Source organism: Coloeus monedula (genome assembly GCF_965178545.1).
Source record: "Coloeus monedula genome assembly, chromosome: Z".
NCBI lineage: Eukaryota > Metazoa > Chordata > Aves > Passeriformes > Corvidae > Coloeus > Coloeus monedula.
The window spans coordinates 9,381,861-9,395,018 of NC_138822.1; the positions used below are offsets into that span (position 1 = coordinate 9,381,861).

Consider the following 13,158-nt stretch of genomic DNA (forward strand, 5'->3'; position numbering starts at 1 on the left):
CAAGAGTTTTCTGAGTTAGTGAAACGTGCTGCATGGCTGCCTGCAAGAACAGGAAATGCTCTTTGCTTTGGGTCTTTTCAATTCATCTGCAACTGCAGATACTGTAAAAGGTACAGGTAGAATTTCTATCTGAACAAAATAAATGAACAAATAATATTTGACAGCCAATCTTTATGCCCTTTGCAAATTGCAAACTCAAGCAAATATAATTAAAGAGCCAGAAATTATCTGTTAATTTCAGTTTTTCCTCAGCACCAACATTGTCAATAGACAGAGTAACAGGAAAATATATCTGAAGGGTGGAATTATGTGGTATACTTCTTGTCTTCCTTTGCTTTTACATTCAATGTCACCAAAAGACACTATTATTAATTTCTCTTAAGAATTTTTCAATTTCCAAGAAAAACTTGGGAAGTTCTTCTCTCATGCCAGCCAGAATGTGCTTTGCATGCAACAGTTTTGCATTGTTTTTCCAGATAAACATCACAAGAGGAAACAGATGTGGACTAAGATGCCAAAAAGATGCTGACTAAGGTCAAAACAATTAATCTTTCTGTATTTATAATTTGACAGGAAAATACAAGTCATGAAAATAAGTAGCCATCCAGAACTGACAGCCCTAGTAACTGGGTAAAAGAGAGAAAAATCTGAAAAAACACATAGTGCTGTTAAAAGTTGGAGGCTTTTGCTGTGTTTAGTTTCTGGTAAAAAATAATAGTTATTAAAAACATCAAGCACACAGAAGACAATCTACCTGTTTTAATAAACAACCAGCTTGTAGCAATGTGAAGGAATAATAATAATAATAATAATAATAATAATAATAATGATAATATTGAAAGGAATAGTTTAATTTTTTCTTCAGTGATCAGAAAATGAACTCTGAAGGTGTTATTCCACATGCAGTATTGGCACACTCTGACTTTTTCAATAAAAGAAGAACTTTGCCAGAAATTAAACATTTAAAAATAAAATTTAAAAAAAAGAAGTCTGCTGGGAAGTCATAATTATTACCAGATTTTAAAATCCACATGTTAAAAATACTGACAACACCACACAGAGCAGCTGGAGGGAAAAGGGGAATACTACACAGAAGTGAGGACTTGCACTAGGTGAGTTGCGTGAAGAAATCAAGATCCTCCAGTCTGTTCAGGTGCTGTTAGCGCCTTGCCTTTCTTAAAGAATTATTTTTTTTAACTCTTCACCAGCAGAACAGACTAGTGTATCTGTAGCAACACCAGGAAAACAGAGAAGAGCATAGCAAGAAAAGAAAGTATATCCAGAGATAGTCTGTCATGGGATAGCAGGCATAGTCCCGGAAGGGATGTCCTTGCTAAGGGGTGCTTACAGTTTCCTCTGGGACCTGATAGAACCTATCAGCTGGCCAGTTTGAATATGGACAATTCTCTAAGCCACTTAAAGTTGTGACCACCTCTGTGATCCACATTTAAGAATAGGCAAACTCCCCCCCCAAGCTCTCTCTCATTTCCAGCGCTGGCACAGGTGGCTACAATAAGAATCCATCTACTGATTTTCTCTCTGAACCTGACGGAAAGCTGCAGGGAAGAAAGTATATGCCAGGAAGTGCCTTCTGATGCAGCAACACTGAGAATCATCACATGCCTCAACGCTGGAGCTAAAGCTTGCTTGGTATTATGTTGTAAGGGCAATGGCAAAGTTTTAAAAATAATGATGGAATTGAACAACAAAGTCCAAAATCACATAGCAACTCTTCACCAAACTTAACAGTTCACAGGAGTCAAATCAAAGACTCCTCTTAAGGAGGGGTTTTAACTAAAACAACTCTTTGGTGAAATAAGACCATTTGCATGATCTTAATTTCTTGCATGCAAAATTTCTTGCATTTCTTTCATGGTTATTTGAGGGCTTTATGCCCAAAAGGTTTTTACTGACTTTTAAAACAAGGAAGTCAAAACCACTCCTGTTAAAGTAAAACTAAAATAAGGTAGAAATTTAATACAATAGAAAAGGTTGCTTAACATTTGTATTACTGTTTGAAGAGTAACTTTACTGTAGATATTTAAACATAATTGTTCTAGTACAGAGTAAGAGATTTTTCAGTTGGAGAGGAATATTATCTAAAGAGAGGGAAGGAAGGAGAATAAATAAACCAAGACCACATCTACAGGAAAAAAATCATTTAAATCTTCTTTAAAGACTGGTAATTTCTGGAACTCCCACTCATGTGATTCCCTTTGCTGACTGCAGCCTTTGTTCTCCTGATCTGTGGCTGAATGTCACACCATCCTGTTCATCATCAGAAAGGTATGAATTCAGGCAGGCAGACAGCACAGATGGAACCAGGGCCCCGTGCCGTGTCCCCAGCCAGGCACAGCTCTGCCTGCAGCCTGTGCCGGGCCTGCTGTGGGCTCCTGGGCTGGCAGAGACTGAGCTCTGCTGCACAAATGGGCCTTTCTCTCACAGGGAACACTGCCCAGGGCCAGGATGTCTTTGAAGTAAAATGGTCCTAGGCAAGGAAGGAAAGATGAAAGCAGGGAGATGTAGCTTAGGGGACCTTGGCTGGGACCTCTCAGTCTTCTCCATGCCAACAAGTGACCTGCCACCCTGCCCTCACCCTGCAAGTGAGTATAATCCACAGCCACACAACAGACAGGGAGCCAGCTCGTGGCCCATCAGGTGTTTCCTGCATCAGAGCAGGGCCTGAAGGGGCCCTGATTGCAGCTGCAGAGCACCTCTGGGCCAGAAACCCCACCTTTAAAAAGAAACTTGCCTACATCTTGCTGCTTCTTGTGGGGATCGTTTCTAGCTTTGCCTTATGGTCGTCTGACTCTGCTGCCTTGTGTGCAGGTGAGCCAGGGTGATTTCTGGCTCCTGCCTCATCCCTACCAGAACATTTCTATGGTTTGTCATCTGCTCCAGTTCCTCCTGCGGCACCTTTCCCTTGCGATCCCTAAGAACAAACTGAGTTGTGTTGCATGCTCACTTCTGCTGCCTGCAGAGCCATGGGGAGGTGTTCAGGGTCTGGCAGCAGAATGGGAGCTTGGTGCTGTTGGCTCAGGCTGTTTGGGGTAGTGGCATGCCTGGTCCCTCCACAAGAGTGGACCTGGTATGGCAGCCCCCTAACCTCAGTGAAAGAGGTCTGGTCTGGGACCCTGCAAACAGCCACCACTGCTCCCACTCCACTTCCAAAGCGATACCAGGACCTTGTCTGCCTAAGCGGAGGGCGGCAATGTGCTGGACTCTCAGGGCAAGCACCCAGGCTTGCAATGCCAGCCACTTCCTACATCCCCTGCCTGTGCTCAGCACTCTGCAGCTCTGTCTTCCACCTGGATTTTGGCTGAGTGTAGGGGTCCTTTGCACAACTTGGAGCTGCCTAAATGGGACATATGGCACAGGCGACTGGCATATGTTTTTATGGACCAAGATGAAAGCACTTCAGAGTAGCTGGCCATGGAACAGGAGGAAAGTTTGGACAGAGAAAACTCAGCACGGTGCTCTTGGTGTTTTCAGCTAAAGGGCCTGAGAGAAGACAAAATGTTTTCTTTTGCTTCTTTCTCTTCTGTGAGCAATCCACCTTAAGCAAAGAGTATGGAAATCAGAGTTTTATTCTGCTTGTAAAGCACTGCCTATAAAGCATAGACTAAGTCACCCGTATCAAATACTTTGTAAACAGAATAAGAGAAATTATCTGAATGTTCATGAGTTCACAGATAGTTATGAAAAATTCTTACTATGGAGGAGTTCAGAAAAATGATAGAGAAGTGGTGTTCATATGAATTTAAGCATCACGCATTTAAATAATCTCTGCACAAAAATACAAAGTGCATGCATATGTATGAAATTGTTTACATGACTGGCAGCTCATTTCCCCCTACATTAAAAGAAAAGGAATCATGCTCATGTTTTCATCACTCCTCTTTCCCCATTACATAAATCAGAAACTCCCTTCTTTGCAATTCTTGTGCTCTGATGCTGCACAGTTTACTGGACAGTTTCTCTGGAGGTACATGATGTGCTGTCAGAGTAAGAGCTGTCAGATCACCACACCTCCAACAGTCTTTCACTTCCTCACTGGAAAGCAGATTTTGGTTTTGCCTCCTTTTCCAGACCTTAAAGAACCCCCTTTATGAAAGAATAAGTCTTTTCCATCCTACAACAGATAAGAACAATAGTCTACTTTTTATGTGTGTGTGTACATCCATGGGCAGATGAACAAATTAGACATCACAACCTGATCTGTAATATAGTACATTTTCCACACACCAAGACAAAGGAGCAGGGCTCTAGAAGGTTATACTTAATATGTGATGGAATACATTCTCTTAATTCACTTTCTAGACTCTCTGCTTGTGTGTCTACTTTCTGACTCACATGCTCATATGAAGATAGAGATGAAACACACATGAGTACGTGGCTTGCAAGTAAGTCTTGGGCTAAACCAAAAAGAGTAGCAGCTGAGAAACATAGGAAGTACTACAGTTATCTGAGGTACACAGACTCAAGGTCAAGCCTACCCAAACCCACATGCTTGTAAAAAGTACATGTACAAATACGTAAGAAATTGCAGCATGCGCGAATAGTATACCTTGAGCAAACTCAAAATACAGCTTGATTCTAAGCAGAAAATCAAGAGGAGGAAAAGCAATGAGAAATCACAATTGAATCTAGTATGAGTTATTTTACAAGAAGGAAATATAATCAGTACCTCAGGCACAAAAGATCTATTTCTAGTGTCCAGAAAATTTCTGTCTTATTATGTCTTAAGTCACAGTGGTCTGCTCTAAACAACAAAAAAAGCTAATCAGACTCTATAAACACATAGGCGTTCATGAACTCCCCAAACACCACGGTTTTCATAAAGAATCTACTCAAAGCAAAGCTCACAAACAAATTCAAATATCAATAGAATTTTAATGTGGTTGAACTGAAGAAATTACTCTTATTTAGAACATTGGCCACGAAAGTAAAACAGTCCTAGCTCCCTATTTAGTATTCTGTTTTTCAAACACTTGAAAAAAAATGGTTACGAACTTCAACCATCTTAAATTCATAAATACCTGTAAAAACAGGTAGTGAAATTAAGAACAATGCCTCCCCTGAGCATGCCTTAATAAAGGACATTACAAAAGGAAAATGCACAGAGCCATGTGTAAGTATTGTAATCACAAGTATGCCCACAAGATACTCCTTTTCTTCTCTGGAAACAGACACGAAACTCCTTCTTGCTTAAAAGACAATCTGCTACCATGTTTTTACAGCTACAATATAATCACTGCCTAGTAGTTTTTGATAATTGACTAAATTTCCTATTTCAAGTAGACAGGTGGTGAGAGTTTCTCTAAAATAAGTTAAGACAACATAAAAGACTTGCAAGATGCCTGTAGCAATCATCCATGGAGCATTTTCTAGGCTGTATTTACCATCCACAAGATGACAGGCAAAACCAACTTTGTGCTCAGCATTGAACTATTTTTTTAGAGGATGCTACTTGCCAGGGAGGAAAGTAGGCTTTTAGGTCCTAAGTTCTTGGCTTTTATTCTTTAGGAATACTATGGATATAACATATCCTAATTCAGGATGATATGGGCCTAGATACAGATATTCAGGATATAGAGGCAACTTTCATAACATGCATTCACGAATCTTGTTTTTTTGAAAAAATACCCAAAGTTATTGCTAGCATTTACATACTTATTGTATTCTGCAGCAGTCTAAAAATTTACAGAGATTATTATCCTTGTCAGGAAATTAAGTCTGTAAGGCAGTGACCATCCAATTGTCTGGGACATGTCTCTTCACACTATTCTAGACTCCACAGTTAAGATTTTCCAAACTCTCAAATGTAGGAGGTTTGTAAAATTCAGGGAGACACAACGCCTGGATTTGCCCCCAGCTGTGGAAACAGACCAACTGATCATGTACTTCTTAAAGGATGGCATGTGAAACCTTAAACAAGGAGTGAGAACCTAATCAGTAAAACACTTTTGAAAGTCTCAGTTTCCCTAGCGCTTCTGTGTTTAAGACATATCTTGCACTTATACAATACCATTTATCCAGAAAACCACTAGAGCAAATAAAGCCACTTTTCAGAATTAATTTGGCAGATAAATTGAAATCATTCCATCCAGCATGGAAAAAACCCCATCTGGTTTAACTACATACATGATTACAAAATAACTGGACAAATAAAGATGAAAATTATACACCTATTCTTAAATTATAAATAGTTTTTATATAAACTAAGCTGCTTGCATAGGTAATGCAATTTCAAGACACAAGGCACAGAAATTGAAGCAGCACTGCCAGAACAATTATTTCAGCTGTATCCTTTTCATCTGAGATGAGAAAATAACACAATTAATCTTATTAAATTCTCGTTATTTGACAAGTTTTGTGGCAAGATCATTATTGGCTTTTTAATTTCCACCCAATTCCTGCAAAAACTGCAAAAATACATAATTTTATGGTTTTTCCAATGAAAGGCAAAAAATAAGAAGTGTTTGCATGTCAAGTTTTAGATAAAGGCTCCTAATATGACAGCATTACCAATCTTTTATTGCTTATTGAACAAAGTAACTGCTAGGTATAAATGGGCTTGTGTAGTAAAATCTTCTTTCAAAATGGAAATGACCTAACTTTTACACAATGACCTTTCCTGGGGCTATGCATGTAGATTTTTTAAGCACTAACTCAGCAGAGAGGAAAATATGCCAGCTGCCAAGATACAAATACCATTTCACACAGCACCTGTTCTCTAGATCTCTGCCGAGTAAAGTGACCTGATACAATCCTGCAGAATTGAGGAAATACCAGGGGATGACAGAGTAAAGAGCTATTCCTTTACTCTGAGTATGTATTCAAAAATTACCTCTATCAACAAAATTCTGAGATATCTTACTAGTTTTTTTACAAAGACACCTGTACTCATGAACTCATGGGCACTACTTTTGAGTGACAATTAGGAAACTTATGAAAAGGAATTACCAAATCATTACTGCAATTCCATTTAAAGAAGAGAAACAAACAGGTAGTTGTAAATCTTAAACAGGAGCTTTAGGAAACAAGAGATGTTTTACCTTTCATAAAACTTAAAACCATCAGATTTACTATTGAAAATACAGCAATTGAAAATACTATCAATTTCAAAACCACCACAAGTCTCAAGCTCTTCCTAAGCTGTCAGAAAGGAATTGTTTCCATCTAGTGGCTGAACAGAGTTACAGACACTCAGAGAGATTTCTCACCGATTGTAAATTTGTGCCCCTGACAAGGAAGAGCGACACCATCACCAAACATGCACTGCACTTCACCTAATACAAAGAGTCTGACAGTGCAGGGATGGTGCAAAGCTGTTCTGAACAAAACGAGAGCTGTAAGATATTTCTCATCACGGCATTTTAGTGCCATACCCCTCACTAAATCATGAAGCCCAGGGTTTTCCTTCAGAAGCTTATTTGCTCAAATGTCTTTTATGTTTTTTACTCTGCCAATTAAAGGCAAAAGTATCTGTCTGAGGTACTTGCAGATTCCCATACTCTATACCTTGCATTCTTTAGGCTTTAGTGGTATATGTTTCTGTTGCCACAAATACCCATACACAGTGCAGTTGTGTAAACTAAATACCCATAAACTCCACTGAGGAGAGAACTTTTACTGAAGAAGTTGCTTAGCCTCTAACAGGGCAGGGAATTTAACCCATCTCCCCTAGATACCAGTCTTGTCTCTAACCCACCAAACTATCTTTTCCTTGATGTCCCAAAATGACACATGAACACTCTGCAGTTAAATTTCTCTCCCCCTTCTGCCTCTGAACCCAACAAAATCTGTGAAAACAAACAATGGAAAATTTTGAGCATGGAAAGAATACTTTGACAACCCACCACATAACACTGAGATCAACAATATAGATTCACTTGAGTCCCTTACACCCGCTAGGTGCATTTGTAAATATATGAAAATAAATGGCAGGACCTACCTGTAATTTGTGTTGTCATAGAAACAAGCAGTGAAAAATTCAAAGCTACCATGGAAATATTAATAGAGTAATTGGTGCCTGGTTGCAAATCTAAACAAACTTCAGGAGCTTCCTTCTGTGTCGAAAGTTCAAAGGTCATTTCATGGAAGAAGTTCTTCTGATACCAACGCTGACCTTGCACATGAAACTGTAACCAAACAATCATAGCAAGAAAATTGAAATGTTATAATACATTACTTGCATTCAGCCACCTCATGCTCTTAATTAGAAGAAACAGCAGAAGAGAGCACTGCATACGGTGTGTCAAAACTGTTGACACTGATAGTTACTCAAATTCCAATGCTACCAAAATTTGATCCGTCTTCATCAGATCAGCCATTTTCCTGGTTCTTTCACTTCTCCTCCTAGTCTATCCGCTTTTTTATTACTACTGTAATTTCCCCCAGTCTCTATTTCATACAGGTTTCCAGTAACAGTTCCCTTTCGTTGCAGTATACCCTCCTGGTGAGTAATGAAAGTAAGCTCACATGAGCACCTCTCCAGTTTCACCCTGAGGACTGAGACAAAATCAAATTCTTTTGACCCATGTCAAAATGCCAACTACATTCCAGGATCTGTCGACAGACACCTATATTTCCAGGGAAATTTACAGGCTCCTGGGTTCTTTTTTTTGTTTGTTTGTTTCAGTAGAATTTTGTGTTTTATTGTTGATGACTGAAATGATCATGAAGTTATTCATATAAGGCCACTCCTGATCAAATGATTGCTCTGTTAAAGGAAACCAAAATGCTTGCTGTGTATTAATAGTGCACTAATTTGCCTTTAAATAGATCTCATGCCTTCAGATAATCTCTTAGTGCCTCCTTAAGGGAGGTACTTGAGACAGGGAGACTTGAGACAACAGCAGGTGGTCAAGAGTCCTTGTGACAGAGGTAGTTCATGTAGAAATTCCTTGCTGGGATAAGGGAAGACTTAGGCATACCACAGGGCACAGGGAACTGACTCAGTGGAACTGGAATAGAGTTGTGTGAGGCCTGAACATGGAAAACTTGAAAGTATAGACAAGAAGAGCAAATTAAGAGTAAAGTATGGGGAAAAATAAGCAAGAAACAGGAGACTACAACAGAGCGTGGTCTTTCTTTGGCTGCTATGCAAGATTACTCTTTGGGTTTTCATGAGACACAGTATTACAGTGAAGAGCACTGCTAGCAGTGAGTGTTTGAAAAATTAGGTTTTTTCACAAAGGGGATTGATAAAAATTGCTTTCCAGATTCAAAACATAGATTGTCACTTACTGAGTATCTGTCTTCCACATCAGTTCCCCTGACATTTCTCCTCCATTTCAAGCAGGTATCATTAAAAATGAATACATTATTGAAAGCTTCCTTTACTGTAAAGACAAATAAAAAAGGGATCAACTTATTATAAAAACTACCTCCTTCAACCTAATTGAATATGAGTAGCTGAGAATAAAATTTTAAAAATGGTTTTTAATTTCATTCTCTTCTGAGACAGAGGTAGGTTATAATTTCTTTTTGAATGAATAAACAAGGTAAGTAAAGCATAATCATTTTCCAAAGAAACTTTGGGAAAACCCAAGCATGCTATAAAGGAAATCCAGCACACGATTTACTTGTCCAAGCCTAGAAGGTTATAATGACAGAAGGACCAAGGGTTCAGGCCTCCTGATGTAAATAAATTATCACAGAACAATTATTTTTCATAGTTGAAGCCCTTTAGGATAAAGCATGTAAGCAAAAGCATTTTTGTGAATTCCAAAAGCAATTATTTCTCAAGGTCTGTCTCACCAGAACTAGTATGTCAGAAGGCAAGCTTAAAGTCTCCTTGACTAAAATACTACAGAAATCCACTGTTAGAACATGCCTTCTGTACAATTACTGATAACTTCCAGAACCCTGTTAATCACTGCTAAACACAGGAGCATTGTCTGGAATGCTCATACCAGATTAGATTAGTATCACACAGCCAAGCAACAGGGAATTCTCCTACAGGCAGAGAATCATATTTCAAAGCAAAAAGTGGAAACCAGTAGGCACAGTACCACAGACCAAAATTCTGGAACATAGCCAGAAATGTCACTGTACCAATCCTGCCTCGGCCAGAATGCAAGTCCTGAAAAACCAAATTTGCCAGATCTTTCCGAAGGGCACTTACTGCCACTGCTCTCCTTGCTCAGAGAGTCACTGGCCAAGTGAACAGAAAGAAAACACCTTGCAGGAAAGGAGGATGCTGACAGTGGCTACATGCATGTAGTCAGCATAAAGAATAATGAAGTCTAGGAAACAGCCAATTTTCCTGTCTGTTAGGTTCAAATCAGTGAACTCTGAAGCACAGTTAAGTTCTTTTATAGGCACATAGAATACAAAACACAACCTACCCTTTGTTTGAATTGCTACTGTAACTGAGACAGTGATGTTTGTGGAAGAAATGGTAGTTATATTCACCACATAGTTACTTCCAGAGCTCAGATCTAAACACACTTTTGGATTATCTTCACTTGTACTGATGTTAAATATCACATCTTCTGAGAACACCTTCTCATCCAATCTTTGGCCCAGTATATGAAACTATTGAAACAAAGACAGCAGTGTGATTTGTTGTGGCTCTTCAAAATTCAGAATACTAGTTTATTTAATCCTACTAGTTCTTAAAGGAAACACAGGATTACATCTTGTTTAAAGTATCAGTTCAAGGAAAATAGATAGGTTTTTGACGAGCTGCAAGATGGCTTAATAAATTGGATCTTTATTTCTTCTGGCTGCTAAAATTATTGATATTATTTCATGTATTTCTACAACAAATAGAAGGAATCTATTACGGAATCGAATCCAATCTATTGGGAACCTAATCCTTTGTGGACCCTAAAAATACCTTCAACTCAAATAGCAGGGTTTAAGCAAATATTTTTTTCTTGCTTACAGCACACAGATAGAAACTACATGTACTTGTTACTTACTTTCCCTTTTGCTAGTTTTTCCCCCTTGGCCCACAGAAGCAGTAGTAAGACCGAATGTCAAGCAGCAGTAAAAGACAAGCTTCCCTAGGACTGTCCCTGTGCAGTGAACAAGAAATCTGTTGCTTGTATGACATGAAGTGACAGACAAAGCTCACCTTCTCTGGCTGTTCTGAAGCGTCCTTCAGATAGCTGAATTCAGGAAAAGCATGTGCACAGAGCACATTATACCAGAGATCTGCAGCTTGCCAGTTACCACTGGCTGTATAAAAACCAGTTTTGACCTGTTAGGGGAACTGGGGAGCTGTGTTTTCCATCTCAGCAGTGCTCAGTAAAATTATACAAACTAAAAATACTTTGGTTATAACAGAGGAGGAGAAACATGGGTTGTTTTCCAAAATTATTACCCAACCTTGAAATGTTTTCCACATTAATGTACCTACCCTGGACACCCTTTTATGTTTTCCCTTACTTGTACATACTAAAAAAATAGGAAAAAACCAAAATCAAACAACACACACACACAGAAAAACCCCTTTCTTGGGCTGTTACTGTGAAAACATGGGAATTCTTATCGTGTTGTTTTGGCTTTGTGTAACACTGACCAAATTATTTGTTTTGTTTCTGAGAATTTATACCTTAATTTTAATTCTCATGCTCAAACAGTTACAAAATCTGGTTTCTATTTCCATGAAAAACAGTTCTCAAATGTTCATGTATACTTTGCTTGAACCTTTTGAGCAAGGCACACTATTCCAATATACCTCGCATCTTATATCCCGTATCTGCTCACTTGAGATGCTTGTCACAGACAGGGACAGAGCCCAAGTTTGCAGTGTTTTCTGTGGCAATGTGAGCTTGAGCTCTTCAATGGAACTTCACTAAAACATAAACTTATGCTGCAACCTCTGACAGATTCGAGCAGGGATTTAGGTGATTTACTGGAATGAGACGCCAAAGCTTTTGAGCTTTTCAGCTGCCTTTAGAACAGGAATTTTCTTCTTTCCTAACCCAGTTAGTCACCTCTGGGTTTCTAGGTGTTTCACTGGGAAGATCAAGACAAACTACCATACAAACAAAACCCACAAAACAAATATTCACTGCTGAATCAGCAGATATAACCAGGACAAAGCTACTCCCAATCTCAAATACTTCCATTACTGTCCTACTTACTGTGTATGTTTCCTGCATTCCCAGTCTTCCGGTTTTCCTTTGCCACCTCACACATGTTTCATTGAATATGGAGAAATTACTGAATAATTCCTCCTCTGTGAGCAAAAACATGAACACAGAAAAAATCATTACTTCTCATGCAAATCTTATGTTAGGAGCAATTGCTTATTTCTTACATTTTCTGTGGTTTGGTCTTGGGGTTTTTTTTATTTGCTTTTTTGTCCACACAGGAAAAAACAAAAAAAGTAAGCACATGTTAGGTAGAAAGCTCTCTCTTAACTGTGTTGGCTACTAAACTTAAAATAACAGGCTAAGTGAAGAAGCATGTCCTGAGGTAAAGACTGTGAAGTCCTTAAGCATACAGTCAGCATTACATAAACTGACCCATGAAGCTTCTAAGAAAGCTTCTGTATTAGACTGGAAAAGAGTTTATTTGTAGCTGAATGAATGTTTTGGTTCATTATTTACTTGGGTTGGTTTTTAAAAGGTGTTGATATTTTTTGTTGTTGTATAATATATAAAATTAAATAACACAGCAGAACACTTTTCAAAACAAACACTATATTAAAACAATGGAGACCACAGAACTAAGCATGTAGGAAGTACAGTTGTAGCAACCAGAGACACATCCCTCAACATACCTGTGTTAATTTACACACTTACAGGCGTAGGCTTGCACCTCAGAGAAAAAGCACAGCTAGGAAGATCAACTCGTCCACTCTTTTTTTTCAGCAGCTCTCTCACTGCTGTCATTAGACATAGCGCAGTTGCTCTCATATGGCAAGATAAGGAGGCATTCTCACAGGGCTAAGAAGAAAGCTCCTTCTGGTCAGAACTCAGACTGATAGTGAATGTGTTTGCTCCTCTTCTTTCCTTCACCAGCCTTCAAATTGTCATTCCTTTGTCGTACTACCTTATTTTCTTACTACATTCGCTACATGACCAAGGTCATACAAACCTCAACCTCATATAGATTCTAAGCTGAAAAACGCCTACTAGCTGCTGAGAAATTGAAAGGTATTTATATGACAGCATTGGTAGATACTTCAGGAAA

At 38.8% G+C, this 13,158-nt stretch overlaps 1 protein-coding gene across 1 annotated transcript in view; it reads right to left on the reverse strand.

Annotated features, from left to right (window-relative positions):
- SUSD1 (sushi domain containing 1) overlaps positions 1 to 13,158 on the reverse strand; it is a gene marked incomplete at its 5' end in the record, with an annotated part of 39,840 nt that overhangs the window by 12,000 nt on the left and 14,682 nt on the right. The window contains 4 exons of the mRNA XM_082301235.1: positions 7,958 to 8,144; positions 9,253 to 9,347; positions 10,356 to 10,545; positions 12,105 to 12,199. Coding sequence (XP_082157361.1) covers positions 7,958 to 8,144; positions 9,253 to 9,347; positions 10,356 to 10,545; positions 12,105 to 12,199 — 567 coding nt within the window. The remainder of the gene's footprint in view (positions 1 to 7,957; positions 8,145 to 9,252; positions 9,348 to 10,355; positions 10,546 to 12,104; positions 12,200 to 13,158) is intronic.